This window comes from Lissotriton helveticus, chromosome 7 (genome assembly GCF_964261635.1).
Source record: "Lissotriton helveticus chromosome 7, aLisHel1.1, whole genome shotgun sequence".
Classification (NCBI taxonomy): Eukaryota; Metazoa; Chordata; class Amphibia; order Caudata; family Salamandridae; genus Lissotriton; species Lissotriton helveticus.
The window spans coordinates 1,548,885,264-1,548,905,600 of NC_136068.1; the positions used below are offsets into that span (position 1 = coordinate 1,548,885,264).

The window sequence follows — 20,337 nt, forward strand, 5'->3', positions numbered from 1 at the left end:
GAGGATGGGTGGGTCGGTAAGGAATCTATCACTAACTAATGTCTCTTACAGATATATCGTTACACAAGTAGTAACTTGTGCATCTGAAAGAGACGTTAGTGGTAGATTCCTTACCTTAGAATAGATACCCCAGCAATACCAACCCTGGTGGTGGGTCTGCGAACCAATAATCACACCAGAAAGTCCTGGAGGACGGAACGGCCAAAGAAGCCATCCCTCCGGACTTGGCTGTCGAGGCACTAGTGCCGTGCAAACGTGTGCAGCGAGGCCCACGTAACTGCCTGGCAAATGTCCTGCAAGGGCACTCCCCGGCCCAGGGCAGTTGTAGTCGCCGTGGCCCGAGTGGAATGAGCCCGCAATCCAACAGTGGGGCTCCTTTTTAGCCAAGAAGTAACATGCCTGGATACACAAGATGATCCACCGAGAGATGGTCCGCTTGTGCACCGCCTTCCCCTTCTTAGCGCCCACATAAGAAACAAAGAGTTGGTCATCCACCCGGAACTGGCGTGTGCGATCCAGATAGTAAGAGAGCGCACGTTTTGGGTCCAGACGGAGGAGCCGCTCTTCCTCTTTAGAGGGATGCGGTGGCGGAAAGAAGGTGGGCAAGGTGATAGACTGCCCGATGTGGAAGGCCGTGACAACCGTGGGCAGGAAAGATGGCCTAGTCCGCAACACAACCTTGTCGAGATGGACAGAAAGGAAAGGGGGGTTAGATGAAATAGCCTGGAGCTCATTCACTCTCCTGGCAGAGGTGATGGCAACCAGGAAAGCAGTCTTCAGAGTAAGGCGGAGGAGAGGGCAGTTGTGAAGTGGCTCAAAGGGTACCGCACATCAGAAATGTAAGAACAAGGTTCAAGTCCCACTGAGGCATCACAAACGGAACAGGAGGGAACGTGTGTGTGATGCCCTACAGAAAACGATTTACAATAGGGGACTTGAAGAAAGAAGGTTGATCAGGCAGCCTTAGAAAGGCTGAAATGGCAGAAAGATAGCCCTTGACAGTGCCCAGAGCAGAGCCCTGCTGGGCGAGAGAAAGAAGGAAGAGAAGAACCTCAGAAAGAGGGGCAGAAAGTGGATCCACAGCCTTTGCTGTGCACCATGCCACAAATCTATTCCACCTGCAGGTGTATACCGATTTTGTGGACGGACGCCTGGCTGCCAGAATCACATTACAGACTTATGGAGGCAAGTCAAATGGCCTCAACTGTCGCCGCTCAATGTCCAAGCATGGAGGTGGAGACATGGACAGGTTCGGGTGGAGGACCGTCCCCTGCTGCTGCGACAGAAGGTCCTCCTGAAGTGGCAGACGAACCGGGGGATCGACTGACATACTGAGTAGCACTGGATACCAGTACCTTCGTGCCCAGTCCGGAGCCACAAGGATGACTTGGGCCCGGTCGCGCTTTATCTTCTTCAGCACTCTGGGCAGAAGTGGTATAGGCGGAAAGGCTTACAACAGACCGCAACTCCACTCGCGACGAAAAGCGTCTCCGAGCGAGTGCCGCCTTGGAAATTCCAACGCGCAGAACTGATGACATTGCGCGTTCTCTTCTGTGGCGAATAGATCTAACCAAGGCTCTCCCCACTGCAGAAAGAGGCCTTGCGCCACGTCCGAGTTCAGACGCCATTCGTGATCCATCATGCACCGACGGCTGAGCTCGTCCGCCCTGGCGTTCAGAGAACCTGCCAGGTGTTGAACCAGCAGGGTCACGCCTGATGTTCCAGCCACTGCCAGAGGCGCAGAGCCTCCTGGCAAAGGGTCCACGACCCCACCCGCTCTGTTTGTTGCAGTACCACATGGCGGTGGTGTTGTCCGTGAACACCTGCACTACACTCCCCCGAACAGAGGGGAGGAATGCCTTTGACAAATCGCCCGCAGCTCCAAAAGGTTGATATGGAGCCGGGACTCCGCCGGAGACCAGAGACCTCTGATATCCGCCTCTCCCATGTGGCCCCCCCAGCCCTGGAGGGACGCGTCCGTCACAACTACGTGCTCCGGTTGGGGAAGGGAGAGGGTTCTGCTGCTGACCCAATCACAGTCCGTGTGCCACCACTGCAGCTGTCTCGCAGTGCCCTCGAAGATCAGGACATGGTCGGATAGGTTGCCCTGATGCTGGGCCCACTGAAACTTCAGGTCCCACTGCAGAGCCCGCATCCGCCACCGGACGTGATGGACCAGCAGGATGCAGGAGGCCATCAGCCCCAGAAGCCGCAGCGTCAACCTGACCGAGAACCGGGATAAAGGCTGAAAGAGTGGAATCAGAGCCTGAATATCCCGAACCCGCTGTTCGGGAGGATAAACCCGAAACTGCGCAGAGTCGAGAACGGCTCCGATGAAGAGGAGCTTCTGAGAGGGGCACAGGTGTGACTTCGGTACATTGATGGAGAAACCCAGCTGGTGCAGGAGGTCTGCCGTCGTCGGGAGGTGGCTGACGACTGTCTGGGGTGAGCCCGCCTTCAACAACCAGTCGTCGAGGTAGGGGAAGACTGAAACCCCCTAACCTGCGCAGATGAGCTGCGACCACCGCCATCACCTTTGTGTACACCCGTGGGGCGCTGGTAAGGCCGAAGGGGAGCACGGTAAACTGAAAGTGCTCGAGGCCAACCGTGAACAGCAGGTAGCGCCGGTGGGCCGGCAGGACGGGGATGTGTAAATAAGCGTCCTGCAAGTCCAACGCTACCATCCAGTCTCTTGGGTCCAGGGCAGCCAGGACCTGAGCCAGTGTCAGCATTTTGAAAACGCTACCATCCAGTCTTCTGGGTCCAGGGCAGCCAGGACCTGAGCCAGTGTCCGCATTTTGAACTTCTCCTTCCGGAGGAAGCCGTTGACGTTCCGTAGGTCCAAGATAGGGCATAGGCCCCCTTTGCCCTTCTTGGGTACCAGAAAGTAGTGGGAGTAACAACCACATCCTACTTCTGGCCCAGGAACGCGCTCGATGGCCCTCTTGGCCAAGAGGGCCGTAACTTCCTCCTGCAAAAGTCGCAAATGATCCCCCGATACACGGTGGTTCTGCGGTGGCATAGCTGGAGGGGTTGACTCGAAGGGGAGGGAGTAGCCCCTTCAGACGATTTGCAGCACCCACATGTCCGATGTGACAGTGCGTCAGTGGAGGAGGTGATGGAGAACCCTGCCCCCCACTGGCGACACATGGGCCTGAAAGCACGGACTAGGAGGGGTTTTGAGGCGGATGCTGCGGGGGAAGGTGTGGACTGTCCTCGCCGTTGTCCCCGACCGCCGCCACGGCGGTTTCCACGGCCGCCACCGCGTTGGGTATTACTCTGCGGTGCGTGGCTGGCAGCACGTGTGGGTACACCCCTTCCTTGGCCACGAAAAGAGGGAAAGGCACCCGTTTGCTGACACGGGGCCGAAAGGCCCAAGGACTTGGCCGTAGCCCTGGAGTCCTTAAAGCGCTCAAGCGCATGGTCTGCCTTGTCGCCAAAAAGGCGACGGCCATCAAACGGCATGTCCATGAGTGTGTTCAGGACATCAGCCGAGAAGTTGGCGGACCTCAACCAGGCGTGGCGACGAATCGCCACCGTCGTTGCCATCGCTCTGCCCAGTGAGTCGGTGGTATCCAGTCCACACCGAATAGAATAACGTGCCGCATCTCGGCCTTCCACAAGGGCTTGGCCGAGTTTAGCCCGTACCTCCAACGGGCATTCTGGCAGCACGTTCGCAACCGTATCCCACAGGGAGTGGGTGTAACGGCCCAAGAGGCATGCGGTGTTGGAAGACCGCAGTCCCAGACTTAGGGAGGAGAATACCTTCTTGCCGTATTGCTCATACCTCTTGGATTCCCTGTCAGGCGGAGCTGACGGGAATGCGGTCTGGGAATCGGAGGCCTGGATCACCAGGCTCTCAGGGGTGGGGTGGGTGGACAGGAAACAAGGGTCGCCCGGGCCGGGCGGTGGCGTCTGGCCACGTTCCTCTCTACAGGCGAACCTGTAGCGGGCCTGGACCAAGTGCCCAAAAGAACGTCGGTCAAGGCCTCATTACACGGCAGCAGAGGCTCAGCCGAGCTTGACTGCGGTTTAAGGACCTCAGTGAGGAGGTTAGTCCTCATGGCCGCGACGGGGAGCTCAAGGCCCAGGGCCTTGGCCGCCCGAGTCAGCACCACACTGTTGGTAGCCCCCTCCTCCATAGCCACGGTAGGAGGCGAGACAAAACCAGTGTCTGGCGAGGTGTCCAGACCACTGGCATCCCCAAGTCCACCTGTCCAGTCCTCCTGGGACTGACACTCCCGTGTCAGAGGGTCCTCAGACCCCTCCCAACACTCATCACCCATCTCCTGGTACTCAGGGGTGTCAAATGATGGGGCCGGCTCATGGAAGATAACTCCAAAAGGCGTAGAAAGCGGCGCCCAGCGGCACCGTTCCGGTACCGGATCGAGGGAGGTATCGGGGACGGTGCCGCCCGAAGACGGCCCGGATCTGGAACCGGAACCAGTAGGGGCATGCGGCGCCGGGCCAGAAGGCGCCGGCAACGCCGGGGCCGAAGCACCCGACGGCGTCGGGCCGAAGCCCCCTACCCGCTAGGGCCCCCAGACGGGTCCGCTGGGCCCGAAGGTGCCGCGGAGCCCGCCGGAGGAGTGAGGGACCTCATGGCCATGAGGAACCGCTCGATCTCCTCCGGCGTCGCGCGCGGTCCAGGGACCGGAGGTTATGGGGCCGGACGCGACGCCTGCGACTCAGACAGAGCCGCGTGGGCGGTGTCACCTGAACCCCGGCCGCGTCGCGTGAGCGTCGGGGGGAGTCGGAAGAGCGATGACGTCTCTTCGACTTCTTGTGCTTACCTGATGACTTCGACCCTGAGGAGTGATGGCTCCTCTCCCGCGACCGGTCCCTCGAACTCCGTCCGGACCGGGACCTCTCTCGGCGCGGGGCCGACTGCCGGAGTTCGCGTCGCTTGCGGACCGCTCCCGCCTAGCTTTAGAAGTTAGGGCCCGGCAGTCAGAACAGGTCTGGACGCCGTGGTCGACGCCGAGACAGTGGAGACACCGACGGTGAGTGTCAGTGACCGACATCAGTCGGTCGCAGTCCTCACATGGTTTAAAACCTGGCATCCATATCGGCACTGTTCGGAGTCGAAGACTCGAAAAAAATGATCAAAAGGGATCAAAAAAGTTAATCAAAAAAGACTAAGGTACCACTTTTTCCGGATCAGTTCTGCTGGCGCGGAAAAAAGAAGAACTGACGTCAGCACGCGGAGGCGGAGTCTAAGTACTCCGACGACGTCATCACGACGCCGACGACGGACGTGGAGCTGCAGACGACGCTTACCGACATGCAAGGGTACTGCTTCGCGAAAAATTTCCAGATCCAGTCTGACGCCTGGGGATATTCTAAGGTAAGGAATCTATCACTAACGTGTCTCTCTCAGATGGCACAGGCACTACCTGGGCTCACGGATGGGGCTGGGGGGTCACGATTACAGAACCTCATGAGTTGGCCGATAGCTTTGCACGGTACTATGCTACACAATACGCTCCACGAGAATGCCTTCTGGCAGACGCAATAGATAAGTTTATCGCGGATTTACCGCCGCGTGCAGTGTCAGATGAGACGCGCGACTGTCTTGAACTCCCCCTAACTGCGGAGGAGCTGGGCGAGGCTCTGGGTCAGCTTAATGCAGGGAAGGCGCCGGGACCCGATGGGTTCCCGTGCGAATTTTATAAGCAATACCAGATCCAGCTGGGAACGCACTACAGGGCGGCGCTGGAGGCAGCTCAAGAACAGGGTTGACTTCCGGCGGACTGGCGACACACGGAAGTTCTAGTGTTCCACAAGCCGGGTAGACCCCCAGAGCAGCATGAATCTTACCGCCCTATCTCCCTCATCAACATAGAAGCAAAAATACTAGCCAAAGCTCTGGCTAACCGCCTCCTCCCCTATATCTCGGAGCTGGTTCACCCGGACCAAGCCGGGTTTATGCCACATAGAGCAACACAACATAATATCAGGCGTGCTCAGATTGCGGTAGAAGCGGTGAGGGGCACTGGGGAGCAGGCGGCCCTTCTGTTGGCTGACATCGATAGGGCGTTCGACTCCCTAAGTTGGATATACCGGTTTGCGTTGTTGCCACTCCTTAACCTAGGGCCCACTTTTTTGTCGTATCTTAAATTACTTTACACGGATCTGACGGCGTCGGTGAGAGTGGCTGGAGCTACCTCTGTTAAGTTCTGCATAGGGCGAGGCACCCGGCAGGGTTGCCCCCTATCACCCTATCTATTTGTGCTGGCTATGGAGCCTTTGGCGGCGTGGGTGCGCATTGATGCGCAGCTGGGGGGCTTCGAATGGGACGGTGGGCCGTCAGATAGAATTGCGTTATACGCAGATGATGTCCTGTTCTTTATTACAAACATTAATAGGTCGGGCCCGCGTATCCTGGAGGTCATGCAGATTTTTGGGGAAGTGTCCGGCCTCTATCTTAATCCGCGTAAGTCTCCTTTATGGGTGCTGGGCGATCGGGCGGGCGTTGACCTCAGCATTACAGGTGGCAGTGGGGGGTCTAAAGTACCTTGGGGTCTTTCTGTCTGAGTCGGCTGTCGTGTCATGGGAGCGTAATAGTGTGCCGGTCTGGGACCGGGTTAGTATGGAAATGAAGACGTGGTCTCGTATGCCTCTCACTATCTATGGCCGCTCAGCGATTTTTAAGATGGTTGCTCTCCCGCGGCTGCTGTATCAACTGCAGAACCATCGCCCCCCTTTGGTTCAGGCAAGTCAACTCGGCAGGGGGTGGCACTGCACACTTGCTTCCTTTCCACATACTGTGGTGGCCTTGCGACATCTGACATTTTGTCCTACTATCAGGCCTCCCAACTACTGATCCTGAATGAATGGTGGTATGGAGATAGGGGCGACCCGGCCTATGCACTAGAGCGCTACCTGATGGGACCCAACACCCTCCACACGATTTTATATTCAGTTCAGTTGAAGAGGCGGATGCCGCAGGCCACGCAAGTGGTTTTTCGGGTCTGGAGGCAGGCGCTGCGTCATATGGGTTGGTGGGGCCGGCTGACGGAGGAGACTCCTCTGTGGAACAATGGCCGCTTCCCGGCACTGGTCTCACTGCGAGGCTTTGGGGGATGGGACTCCATAGGGGTTTCAACGCTGGGTGATGTTATGTCCGGCGTTGTCCTTAAATCCTTTCAAGCTCTTAGTGCGGAGTTTGGTATGCCCCGACCCAGTTTTTTAAGTACCTACAATTCCGCCATGCCATCACGCCTAGTTTGGTGGGTCTAGACTCATTGCCAGAATTTAGCCCTCTTGAGGCGAAGGTATTTATGGGGGACCTGGTCGATAAGAAAGTGTCCCACATCTACCAGACTCTGGTCACGCACTGCTCTTCCTCCCTGCAAAAGTTAAAAGAATCCTGGGAACGAGATGTAGGTGCACTGGAGGAGGAGGATTGGAGGGAGGCCCTGAAAGCGCCACGGGGGGGGGGGGGATAGCGGTGTGCCTTAGGCCCATCCAATTTAAATACCAGCATAGGGCGTATTACACGAGGGAGAGATTGTGGAGAGCGGGTTTGATTGAGTCACCGGATTGTCTGAGGTGTGGTAGAGAGGTGGGTACCCTGTTTCATACGGTGTGGGCCTGTGAGGGCTTGCGTAGGTTTTGGAAGGGGGTGTGGGACTGTTTGTCTGAAGTGCTGGGGTGGGACCTCCCCCGTACCCCCAGGTTACGACTCCTACATGTGTTGGAGGGGGAACGTATATAAGGCATCTCCTGCTGTTGGGCCTTTCCACCGCCAAGCGGGATGTAGCCCAGGACTAGAAAGGTACGCGAGCATCCCCAATAACTGTATGGAAGAAGGGATTCGATTTTTGTATGGGGTTGGAGCGTCCTGTATTTGAAGCCCGGGGATGCCCTAGAAAACACTACAAAATATGGAAGAGATGGGCAGATTATAGGGGCCTTGATCTGGATCCACCGGCGGAACCTGGGGATGTTGCTGAGGGGGAGGCTGGAGGTGGAACCTGAGGAAATGTTTGGTGCCATGTTTCGGAACAGAGACGTACACGTGCAACGGGCTGGGGTGGGAAGTTGGGGGACTGGGTAGAGACTGGGAGGGTAGGGAAGGGTTGGGGGAGTTCAAATGTGATCAGTGTTGTGGAACAATTGATATCTTTTGACTTGCTTGCAGTTGTCTCCTGACTGTGGAGTGCTGCACTTGTGTTACACCTGATCTTTACAATAAATAAATAAAAATTATGTTTTGAGAAAAAAAACATGCTTCCAGAGTACCCTTGTCTAGGGCTTCTAGGATATCCGGCCAGTCACCTTCTTCAATGGTAATGCGTAGGCGCTCCTGCCATTTCTCACGGAGACCTCTAAGGAGAGGTTGTGGACGTAAGTGGTTAGTCAACTCACCATACAATCCCAACATCACTCCCTTGTGTCATCACCAAATGAGGATATAGTCCAATATCAGCAAGGGTTCCAATGTCCAGGGATATGGGTCCAGGCATAGCCTCATGCAGTGCTGTAATTGCAAGTGTCGCCACACTTGATGCAATGGGAGATCAAATTCCTCACAAAGCAGGGCAAAGGACTTCAGCTAACCATTTCTTATGACCTGTTCCAATGTCTCGATTCTTCTTGATCGCCAACTATGCCAGTGAAGCGCACAACCATATACTCAGATGCTCTTTTTCCCCCCAAAGTGGGGCTTTAGAGTGCAAACGATGGGCGACGCCTAGAAGATGTGCTCTTTTCCATGCTTGATATGTAGCTTGCAACACTGGGTGTAGAGGTGATGTTTGTGGGTTGCGGGCACCGTAGGGAAATTCAAGGCCGCCATCACTGTCAAGTAGTGAGTGTTCCATTGCGACCCAATGTGGGAGTCAGTGGTGTCTGGGAGTAGATAGGCTAAATGCGATAGGTGCAGTGCTAGAGAATAATGCTCCCTCCAGAGACGGTAAAACCAAATCGCCATGGGAGCGGAGAGTCATTAATTTGGCAGCTGCTAAGACTAGGATGCATGGATCCCCAGACAAAGTTCCTAATATGGGAGTCTATGCAACGTAGTGTGGACAGAAGTACTACAGTCGGTAGCATTCCCAGAACGTAAGTGAAGCGAAGTAACGACCATGCTTACCGCCTGTACTCTTCCCCACATGGAAAAACTGAGAAGACCATTTGGCAAAATCAGTTTCCATGTGTGCTATTCCTTCCAAGCCTCAGTTAACCAAAATGCCCAGATATTTTAGTTGCGATGATTTCCAGTGAAAGGGGTAACCGTCATTCAATGCTTTTATGGTGCCCGAAAAGAGTGGAAGAGCCTCGCTTTTGTCCCAGTAAAATGGCAATAGGTGGGAGGGATCTGGAGCCTGTCCCTGGTTGGCTAGGTTCCCCCGTCCTCAAGATGGCGGGGACTCAGTTCTGCTTCACCCCACCTGAGGGGTGAAGTTGGCAGAGGTGGGCACACCTCTTTCCCTCGCTTGTTTTTTCCCGCCGGCTCTCACGCCAAAAGTGGGAACCAGTGGGGACCAGTTGCTCAAAGCAGCAAATGGTCTGGGGAAGCTCACAAAAGCGGCATGCCTTTGAAGCTTCCCCTCTCGTGAACCTTGCCCATCCTGGGGGAGGAGGTTTGGAACCTCGTCCAAGGATGTGCATTGTTTCAGGCACCCGAGAGCAGCAGGCTCTCGACCCAAGGGTCCAGAAACAGGAGTTGGTAGAGTTTCAGGGGGAATCTCTAACATACCCTCTGTTGTGCATTTTACATTAAATCCCACAGTGGCATCCGTGTGGGTTTATTGTGCTGAGAAGTTTGATACCAAACTTCGCAGTTTTCAGTGTAGCCATTATGGTGTTGTGGATTTCGTAATGACAAAGTCCCAGCACCATATACTCTTAATGGCAGCACTGCACTAAAAGTACACAGGAATGGACTTGGGCACTTTAGGGGTACAGGGCTCATGCACCTGTACCCTCACCACTGGCATAGGGCACCCAGCTAGAGGGGTGACTGATGTATGCCAGGGCGGTGGTTTGTTGGCATGGCACGCCTTTCATGTATTGATTTTTTTTTTATTACTCCCTACACCATAAATTCTTTTATAGCTTCTCACAGATCACGTCAATCAGTCCATATCCATAAGAGCCAATGACTGCTGCTGCTTCTGTCTAGAGCCTTCATTCACTCAGCTAACACACATACATATGGCCTCTTTAAAATATATGCAGACATGCTACAACCTTCTTATGGGGACCAGAAATTTCTAGTGTAGGTCTTTCTCAGGGCAGGAACTGTGCATGTGAGGGACACATTCGAAGAGTGCCAAAAATGGGGGCTTCACCATAGAGGAGCACTGACAAAAGGCATTGTAAGTTCAATGGCTGATTTAGGTTTCTGTGCCTGGAAGTGCAGTCCTTGTCTGTATTAATTTTAACAACACTACTGGGTTTCAGCTCCCAACAGTAAGGCCAAGCCTTTGAACACTAAGTAACAGAAAAAGATGCCAGTACTGAACAAAACTTTTCTGAATACCAAATTACCTACCACTAATTGAGTTGAAACAAAAATGGGGTGGACTACTTTTTGTCTGAAAACGGGGTGGACTACTTTTTGTCTGATTTAATAAAGCATCTATTTATTCTCTTTTATACATATTTCGAGAAATTATTATTTTTCACTTTCTACATTTTCTGATAGGACAAAAATGACAATTAAAATATACACAAAATACAAATCCCAAGAAAACCTCATTAACATTTTACCATCCAACTGTATATTTTACATATTTTCATTCAAACCCACTCAACACATTCATCCAACACAGAGAAAAATATATTTACACAAATTCAGATTTTTTTATATATACATCACATTACTGAAATGCCATAAAGAAAACATTCCGACTGGATTCCTAATTATTTTGTGGTTAATTCAAAAACTACTATTTACAAGACTTTTATGGCTGAACAAGAAAGGGGTCTACGCGTTTCGAACTCGAAACAGTTATTGAGTTCTCATCAGGACCATAAAGAAAGCTCAACTCAACTGGATCACTCCCCTTCGCGATAGATAGATTTCCTAATTTTTAGACACTTTAGCAGACTATAATACCAATATACTATATTGACTAAATCCTAAGTAGGTGGCTGCCATGTAAGCAAAAAAATTACCAGCTCCTAAAACAAGTTTAATTATTCTTGGAGACACACAATGATGAATATATAGCACGACTGCAACTCAAACCTGTTGTTCTTTTATAGGCAAAGAGGCTAATGTTTCCAAACACAAGTTAGGATACAGCCATCTCAGAGACCCATTAAAAAAAAATATTTAAAGAGGTATGTCCATCCCAAAAAACATTAGTAAAGTGTAAGGAAAAAATTCTTTTATTACGGTTACGTACTATGCTTTTACTGAGAAGACAAGTGTTTGCCGCACACTGGACCCCATCTTCACCGCAAGCCCCCACGTCTCCTTCAACCACACCACCGAACCCCATTGGACCGACCACCACTGCACCAACGCACCCACCTGATGCCTCGACGCTGCTGGCGCAAGGTCACAGAAGACCAGCTAACCACTCTTGCCCAGTGCCCACCCGCCGACCCCGACACAGCCGCCCGCAACCTCAGAGAATGGATTACCGACTGCGCCAACACCCTCCCCCGCTCAAGACTCCCTCTAACAGCCACACCAACAAGAAAGCCACCTGGTTCACCGAAGACCTCCAGGCCTCCAAACGAACATGCCGAAAAATGAAGAACTGCTTCGCGAACGAACACCGGACAGCTACACAGCCCACAAGAACGTTACCCGCAGACACCACCAACTCGTCAGAACCGCTAAGAGGGCCTCATTAAAGATTGCCTGGAAAACAACGCACACAACAGCAAAGAGATCTTCCACATCGTGAAGGAACTCTCCAACCCCAGCTCCAACATCAACGACATTCGGCCTTCGCAAGACCTGTGCGACGCACTGGTCACCTTCTTCCACCGAAAAATCGTCGACATACACAACAGCTTCAACGCCACTACCACCCCAACAACCATCGTCCCCACCACCGGCACCAACCGATTGCTCTCATGGACCAGCGTCAAGAACTAGGACACCAGCGAGATCATGAACACCATCCACTCCGGATCACCGCTAGACCCATGCCCTCACCACATCTTCAACAAAGCCAGCACAATCATCGCACCCCATCTCCAGAAAGTAATCAACATCTCCTTCGAGACAGCAACATTCCCGGAAAGCTGGAAGCACGCAGAGATCAAAGCCTTACTCAAGAAGCCCAAGGCGGACCCCAAGGATGTCAAGAACTTCCGACCCATCTCCCTGCTCCCTTTCCCGGCGAAGGTCAGTCACCAAGAAAATCGTCAACAAACAGCTGACCCGCTTCCTCGAGGAGAACAGCATCCTGGACCCATCCCAGTCTGGGTTCCGCAGCAACCATACCACCAAAATCGCCCTCCTCGCCGCCACCGACATAAGGACCCTGCTTGACAACGGATAAACAGCGGCCCTCATCCTCCTGGGCCTGTCAGCCGCCTTCGACACGGTCTGCCACCGCACACTACGAACACGTCTACATGACGCCGGAATCCAAGAGAAGGCCCTGGACTGGACCACATCCTTCCTCTCCAGCAGAACTCAGAGCGTCCACCTCTCCTCTTCCGCTCCACTGCCACCGAAATCTGCGGCGTACCCCAGGGCTCCTCCGTCAGCCCGACGCTGTTCAACATCTACATGGCACAGCTCGCCCACATCGAACAACAGCACAACCTCAACATCATCTCCTACGCAGATACCCTCACACCGCCAAAGCCAACCTCCACGAAGGAATGAAGGCCATCACCAAATGGATGAGGAACAGCCGGCTGAAGCTGAACTCGGACAAAACGGAGGTCTTCATCCTCGGTTCCACCCCCTCAGCCTGGGACGACTCCTGGTGGCTGACAACTCTAGGAACAGCCCAGACACCCACCGAACACGCACGCAACCTGGGGATCATCCTCGACTCCACCCTCTCCATGACTAAGCAGGTCAACGCCGTCTCCTCATTCTGCTTCAACACACTCCGAATGCTCCGAAGGATCTTCAACTGGATCCCCACTTAGACGAGAAGGACGGGCACTCAGGCCCTAATCACCAGCAGGCTGGACTACGGAAACGCCCTCTACGCAGAAACGTCGGCCAAGCTCCTAAGACGATTGCAACGGATCCAGAACGCCTCAGCACATCTGATCCTCGACATCCCCCGCCGCAGCCACACACCCCACCTGAGAGACTTGCACTGGCTCCCCTTCGACAAGAGGATAACCTTCAAACTCCTCATCCACGCACACAAAGCCCTCCACAAGACCGGCCCAGCATACCTCCACAGGTTGAACTTCTACTTCCCCAACTGCCACGCCCTCACCGCCATCCCCCGCTTCCGAAGAGCGACCGGCGGCAGCAGATCCTTCTCCCACCTCGCCGCTAAGACCTGGAACACCCTCCCTACCAACCTACGGCAGACCCAAGACCTACCGGCCTTCAGAAGACTCCTCAAGACCTGGCTCTTCGACCACTAGCAGCACCCCCCCCCACCACCCCCCCCCCAGCGCCTTGAGACCCTCGCGGGTAATGTAGTGCACTTCATAAATGGCATGATTGATAAGAGTTTTTTTTAGCAACCACTCACAAATACTAAGACAAATATTGGAAGGAACAACCACATGCTAGATCTGTCAAAATTATATGCATGTACCCCAGATGCAACATCCATAAATGAAAAATAAGCTAAATGCATCCATACCCAGGTTCTGGAGTCTTGTCGCTGTTTACAGTCTCCAAATCGTCTTCTCCCTGTGGTGGAAGAAATTAAGATATTTTCACCAAATAAGAGTTCAAATGAAGGGGTCTACTGCATACCTATGCAAATAAATCAAGGAGTACTGGGATTAGCAGTTTAATGTGTTTGCAATAATGGAGTGCAGCTATCTCTAGAGAAGTCCAGCTAGACAACAACCCTAAACCACTGAATGTTCCTGTATTATTTCCCTAGCAACCATCAAATTCCACTCTGACATTCACCATGCACCTCTTTACCCATAAGCACAAGTTACTTACCTTCGGTAATGATATATCTGTAAGAAACACTAGTAGTGATAGACTCTTTACCTTAGAATTACTCCCAGGCGTCCGACAGGATCCAGAAAGTTTTCGTCAGCAGTACCCCTGCGGATCGGTATGCGTCGTCATGCGGCTCCGCGAGCGTCGTTGGCGCTGAGATGACGTCGCTGGAGCTACTTAGACGCACCCAAGTAAGCTGACGGCAGTTCTGTACATGACTTTCCGCGCCAGGAACGCAGAGCCGTGCAAGAAACTGACCACTGGTGCCAAGAAACTAGGGCCCTGAAAAGGAGGACCATTACCCTAAGGAATCCATCACTACTGTTTCTTACAGATATATGGTTACTAAAGGTAAGTAACTTGTGCATCTGAAAGAAACACGTAGTGATAGATTTCTTACCTTAGAACAGATACTTCAGCAATATCAACCTCAGTGGTGGGTCTGCGAACCAAGATCACAACAGGAAGTCATGGAAAACAGAATGGTCAAAGAAACAATCTCTCCGGACTTGGCTGTCAAGACACTAATGCTTGGTAAACGTGTGCAGTGAGGCCCACGTAGCTGGCTGTAAGATGTCATGCAAGGGAACTCCCCGTCCCAAAGCAGTAGTGGCTGCCATCGCCCTGGTAGAATGGGCGCGTAGCCCCAAAGGAGGCTCCTTTTTAGCCAAAGAATAACAAGCCTTAATGCACAGAACGACCCACCGAGAGCTGATCTGCTTGTGCACGGCCAAACCTTTCTTGGCACCCACGTAGCCAACAAAGAGCTGGTCATCCACCCGGAACTGTTGTGTACGGTTGAGGAAGAATGAGAGCGCATTGAATATGCTACTTACCAGTATGCATCTGTTCTTGGCATGTAGGGCTGCTGACATTCATATCTATAGCATAGATCGCCGCCTAGTGTTGGGTCCGGATGATTGCACCTTGTTGTCCTGGAAGAGTCTTCGAAGTATCACGAGATAGGTGGCTCCTCCCCTGGACTACAGTGCGCATGGGCATCGACTCCATCCTTAGATTGTTTTTAGCCATTGTGGCAAAGATGGAGTGCAATAGTGTAAACGATGACCATGTGTAAGAGTATGTGTAAGAATAAGAAGTCTGCAACCGCTACGGGCGCCGGGGAGGAGGGCAGGCGATATGAATGTCAGCAGCCCTACATGCCAAGAACAGATGCATACTGGTAAGTAGCACATTCATTTCGAGGCATGTGGGCTGCTGAATTCATATCTATAGCATAGAATACATAGCAGTCCCCCCACTAACGTCGGCTGCCCGTGCCAGTTGCAGAAGCCTGAAAAAGTGTTCAAAGAACAGCCTGCCCTACAGCTGCCTGCTGCTTGGAATGTACGTCTACACAGTAATGCTTAGTGAACGTATGTGGTGTAGACCATGTGGCTGCTCTACATATGTCTTCCAAAGGAATATTGCCTAGGAACGCCATGGAGGCCCCCACGAGTGGAGTGGGCCCTGGGGGGGACCGTTAAAGTGCGCTTAGCCTTGTGATAGCAAATTTGAATGCACTTAACGATCCATCTGGCAATTCCTGCTTTGGAAATGGGGTTGCCTTTGTGCTGGGCTGAGAAGGCAACAAAGAGCTGTTGTGTTTTTCTGAAATCTTTTGTTCTGTCAATATAGTACATCAGTGCTCTTTTGACATCAAGAGTGTGGAGCATTCTTTCGGCGACAGTTTCGAGGTTTGGAAAGAATGCGGGCAGTTCAATGGTTTGATTGATATGAAACTGCGACACCACCTTTGGAAGAAACTTAGGGTTAGTGCGCAGCACAACCCTGTTGGGATGAATTTGAATAAATGGCTCTTGGACAGTGAGCGCCTGCAGCTCACTGACTCGCCGTAGAGAAGTGATGGCAATGAGAAAAGCCACTTTCCATGTCAAGAATTGAATCTCACAGGAATGGAGAGGCTCAAAAGGTGGGCCCATCAACCTGGTGAGGACCACGTTGAGGTTCCACACAGGAGCTGGCGGGGTCCTGGGAGGGATGACGCGCTTCAGGCCTTCCAGGAAGGCCTTAACGGCCGGCACTCTGAAAACAGAGAGATGCTGCCTGTTTTGGAGATAAGCCGCTATGGCGGATAAGTGTATCCGAATGGAAGCATATGCCAGATTGCATTTGTAGAGATGTAACAAATAGCAGATGATATCTGGAATGGATGCATCTAGCGGGTTGATATTGTGGGTAGTACAGTAAATGACAAACCGCTTCCATTTAGCTGCATAGCAAGCTCGGGTAGTGGGCTTTCTAGCCACCCGGATGATGTCCATGCATTCAGGAGGCAGATTAAGGTAGCCAAACTCTAAGACTTCAGGAGCCAGATCGCCAGGTTGAGCTGTTGCGGATCTGGATGCTGAATGTCGCCATGGTTCTGCGTCAAAAGCCTCGGTGTGAGGCGCACCCTTTGATGCGGCACCACGGAGAGTTCTAGAAACGTGGTGTACCATGGTTGGCGTGCCCACGTTGGAGCAACCAGGATGAGCGTGGAGTGTTGTTTGAGTTTCCTTGCCACCAGTGGGATGAGAGGCGCTGGTGGAAAAGCGTCCGCAAATCTGCCTGACCAGTTCATCCATATCGCATTGCCCTGCGACTGTGGGTGAGGGAACCTGGCTGCAAAGCTTCGGCATTATGCGTTTTCCTTTGTGGCAAACAGGTCGATCTCTGGATGACCCCACTGCTGGAAGTACGGGCGGAGTACTGATGGATGTATCTCCCACTCGTGCATTTGGTGGCTGTACCTGCTGAGCAGATGCGCCATTTGATTGTCTTTGCCCGGGAGGTGTTCCGCCATGAGGAAGATGTTCCTGTGAATGGCCCACTTCCACATGCTCTGTGCCAGATGAGACAACTGTGGAGAGTGTGTACCTCCCTGCTTTTGGATGTAGTACATGGCTGTCATGTTGTCCGTCCGGATCAACACGAATTTGTTGCACAGATGTACTTTGAAGGACTTGAGTGCCATGAAGATTGCCATCAGTTCTAGGTAGTTGATGTGCATCTTCTGTGGCTGCGTTGTCCACAGTCCCTGCACTGTGTAGTGGAGCACATGAGCTCCCCCACCCTTGGAGAGATGCGTCCGTCGTCAGGATAATCTGTGGCACAGGCTCTTGAAACGGTCGGCCCTTGCAAAGGTTGTGTGGATTCCACCAATGCAGAGAGCTGTATGCCCGACCGGTCACCAACACTAGGTCTTTCAACTGCCCGTGAGCCTGATTCCACTGACGTGCCAAGCACTCTTGGAGCGGACGCATATGGAGCCTCGCGTGTGGGACAATGAAGATGCAGGAGGCCATCATGCCTATCAACTGCATGAACACTCTTGCAGGAAGTGAGTGTTGTGGTCTGAACTGTAGGATTAGCGACTGCATGTTGCTTATCCTCGCTGGGTTCGGCTGAGCCATAGCCGCCAACGTGTCTATCGTCGCGCCTAAATACTGCCGCACATGTGCTGGCTGAAGGTGCGACTTCGGATAGTTGAGCGAAAACCCCAGACTGTGAAGAAGGTGAATGGTGTGGGACATGTCGGCCGCGCACTGCTGGGCCGACTTTGCTTGAACAAGCCAGTCGTCCAGGTAAGGGTAGACATGGACGTTCTGTCTCCTAAGGTGCGCCGCCACTGTCGCCAGACATTTGGTAAATACTCTGGGGGCTGTGGTCACCCCGAAAGGAAGGACTTTGAATTGGTAATGCTTGTCTTGAATGGTGAACCTGAGGTATTTCCTGTGGGAGGGGTGGAGTGGGATGTGAAAGTAGGCATCCTTGAGGTCTAAGGTCGCGAGAAAGTCCCCTTTGTTCAGCAGTGGAAGAACCTGTTGCAGTGTTAGCATGTGGAAATGTTCTGAGAGGATGTACGGGTTCAGGGGCCGTAGGTCTAAAATCAGTTGGTGTGCCGTCCTTTTTCGGGATTAAGAAGTACAGGGAATATACCCCTGTGCCTTCTTCCTCCACCGGCACGAGCTCTATTGCGCCCTTTTGCAGCATGGCCAGAACCTCCTGCTGCAATAAGTGCAAATGCTCTTGTGACATAGGACGTTGCCTTGGGGGCATGTTGGGTGTCTGTCAGCTCTAAACAATAGCCGAACTGGATAAGTTGCTTGACCCACCTGTCCGTGGTGATGGAGTGCCACACTGACAGGAACCGCTGTAGTCTCCCCCCGAAAGGTGTTGGGTGGTCGGGGGGCAGGGACAGGGAGTCACTGCTTGTTGGTGGCAGAGGAACGGGAACTGTTGTTGCCTCTGCCTCTGCCCTTTGAGCTGTTGCCCCGGTATCCACCTCTACTCTGTTTGGGGTAGGATGACTGCGCCCCACTTTTGTTGAACTGCGACTGCTGTGACATTTGGCCTCTGGTAACACCCCGATTGCCTGAGCGACGAAAAGTGTTCCCACGAAACTGCTGTGACTGTAGAGCCCCCATGGACTTGGCAGTCTCAGTATCTTTTTTAATTTTTTCCAGTGTGGTGTCGACTTCAGGACCAAACAGCCTGTCGGGGTTGACTGGTTGGTTGAGGATGGTTGTCTGTATTTCGGGCTTGAATTCGGAGCTAAGCCTGTCTCCTGAGCATCACGCTAGTATTGATTGCCCTAGCCGCTGTATCAGCAAGGGCGCACTGGATAGCAGCATTGGAAACGAGTTTGCCCTCTTGTTTTTTTTTTTTTTTGAAATTTGTTTTATTGTTGCATCAAAGTATACAAGCACAGTGTAGATGATCTGCTGATGTGGCCTCAACATTCAGCCACGAACAGCGAAGCGTGCAACGTTTTCTTGTTTTTATACAACTGGTGCAAATATACATTTCCTTGAGTAATCAGTGCAGGTCGTACAGACATGTCCGCAAGTCGGGAAACAGTGAATCCGCTTCGCCGACAGGGCGGTGGATAATAGCAGGTATGTAGGATCCCGCCTCGTGAGCGTAGGATCGAGGTCTGTACTGTTCATATAGTGATGGCACCTGAGAACGGGGGGGACAAAACTGTGGGAGGGAAGCATGTGGGCGCTAGCAGGGTCTGAGCAGGGGAATGCTGGCGACGGGCGTCAGGGGGGGGGCCACGGAGCCAGTCGGTCCGCGCTTCAAGAGAAAAGGGGGGGGGAAAAAGGGGAGTGGGCAGGGGGAAAATATCCCTGGTGCATGTGGGCCTCACGGTGGGTGGTACGACATATAAGGGTTTGGTCAGGGTGTGGGGGGTATCGGGAGACTGTCTCGGGAGGGTTGTTGCCATGTAGAGGCTACTGGTCCTCTCGGGCGGGGGGGGGGGAGGAGTAGACGGGTCATCTGCATGTGTGGATTGCCGGAAGCTATGGAGGAGCATGGCCCATTCCATGGATATGGGAGTTTTGCGCACACCCTTGGCTTCTTCCTCTCTAAGGGCGTCCTCTTCCGCCGCCACCCATTTACCGACCGCACCCATCCATGCCGCTGCAGGAGGACCCTCCGGGGAACGAGTTTGCCCTCTTGTATAAGCATCTCAGCCCCTTTCTTGTATTGGTCTGGCAGGTGTTGCAACAGGGTCTCTAGAGTGTCATAATGTGCCCTGTCGTATCTGGCCAACAGCGCCTGTGTGTTTGAAATGCGCCAGATGTTGGCCGCCTGTGCTGCTACCCTCTTCCCTGACGCCTCTAGCACTTTTGACTCTTTGTCCGGGGGAGGAGCTTCACCCGTGGTTTGAGAGTTAGCTCGTTTGCGAGCATTAGAGACCACCAAAGAGTCCAGCGGCAGTTGGCCCCTTATATACGTTGGATCACCAGGTGCCGGTCTGTATTTCTTCTCAATCCGAGGGTTAACAACCCTAGCTCTCGTGGGTTCCTTAAAAATGTCCGCAGCATGCCTTAGGACCCCCTTTAGCATGGGAAGAGTTTTCACAGTTTTTTCCGCAGTGGAGACAGTGTCAAAAAGGAAATCAGCTTCCACAGGGTCAGCATGCATATCCACATCATGGTTCTTAGCTGCCCTTTCTATCAAAGCATGAAATGCTGTGGAATCCTCGGTGGGAGACCTCTTGATGTTGAACACCTGAGGGTCAAGGGTTGCCTGCTGATCCCCCTGATCACCTGTGTCCACCCACGAGTCCTGTTGCTCATCAGGCTCAGTGTGGGCTGGGAAATTATACTCCTCATCCTGCTGCTCCCCATCGTCTCCATCTGAATAGGTGGGTGATGGCGTTGCCCCCCTTGCAGGGTGCTGAATGCTGGGTTCGACCATCACAGGAGTATCATCTTCAGGCCTTTTGCGTTTCAGGGGAATCCTGA

At 53.0% G+C, this 20,337-nt stretch overlaps 1 protein-coding gene across 2 annotated transcripts in view; it reads right to left on the minus strand.

Annotated features, from left to right (window-relative positions):
* Nucleotides 1–20,337, minus strand: part of PPP1R12C (protein phosphatase 1 regulatory subunit 12C) — a 1,267,429-nt gene that overhangs the window by 308,001 nt on the left and 939,091 nt on the right. For both annotated transcript variants that reach the window (XM_078655015.1, XM_078655016.1), the window contains one exon: nucleotides 13,761–13,810. In XM_078655015.1, the coding sequence (XP_078511141.1) occupies nucleotides 13,761–13,810 (50 nt within the window). The remainder of the gene's footprint in view (nucleotides 1–13,760; nucleotides 13,811–20,337) is intronic.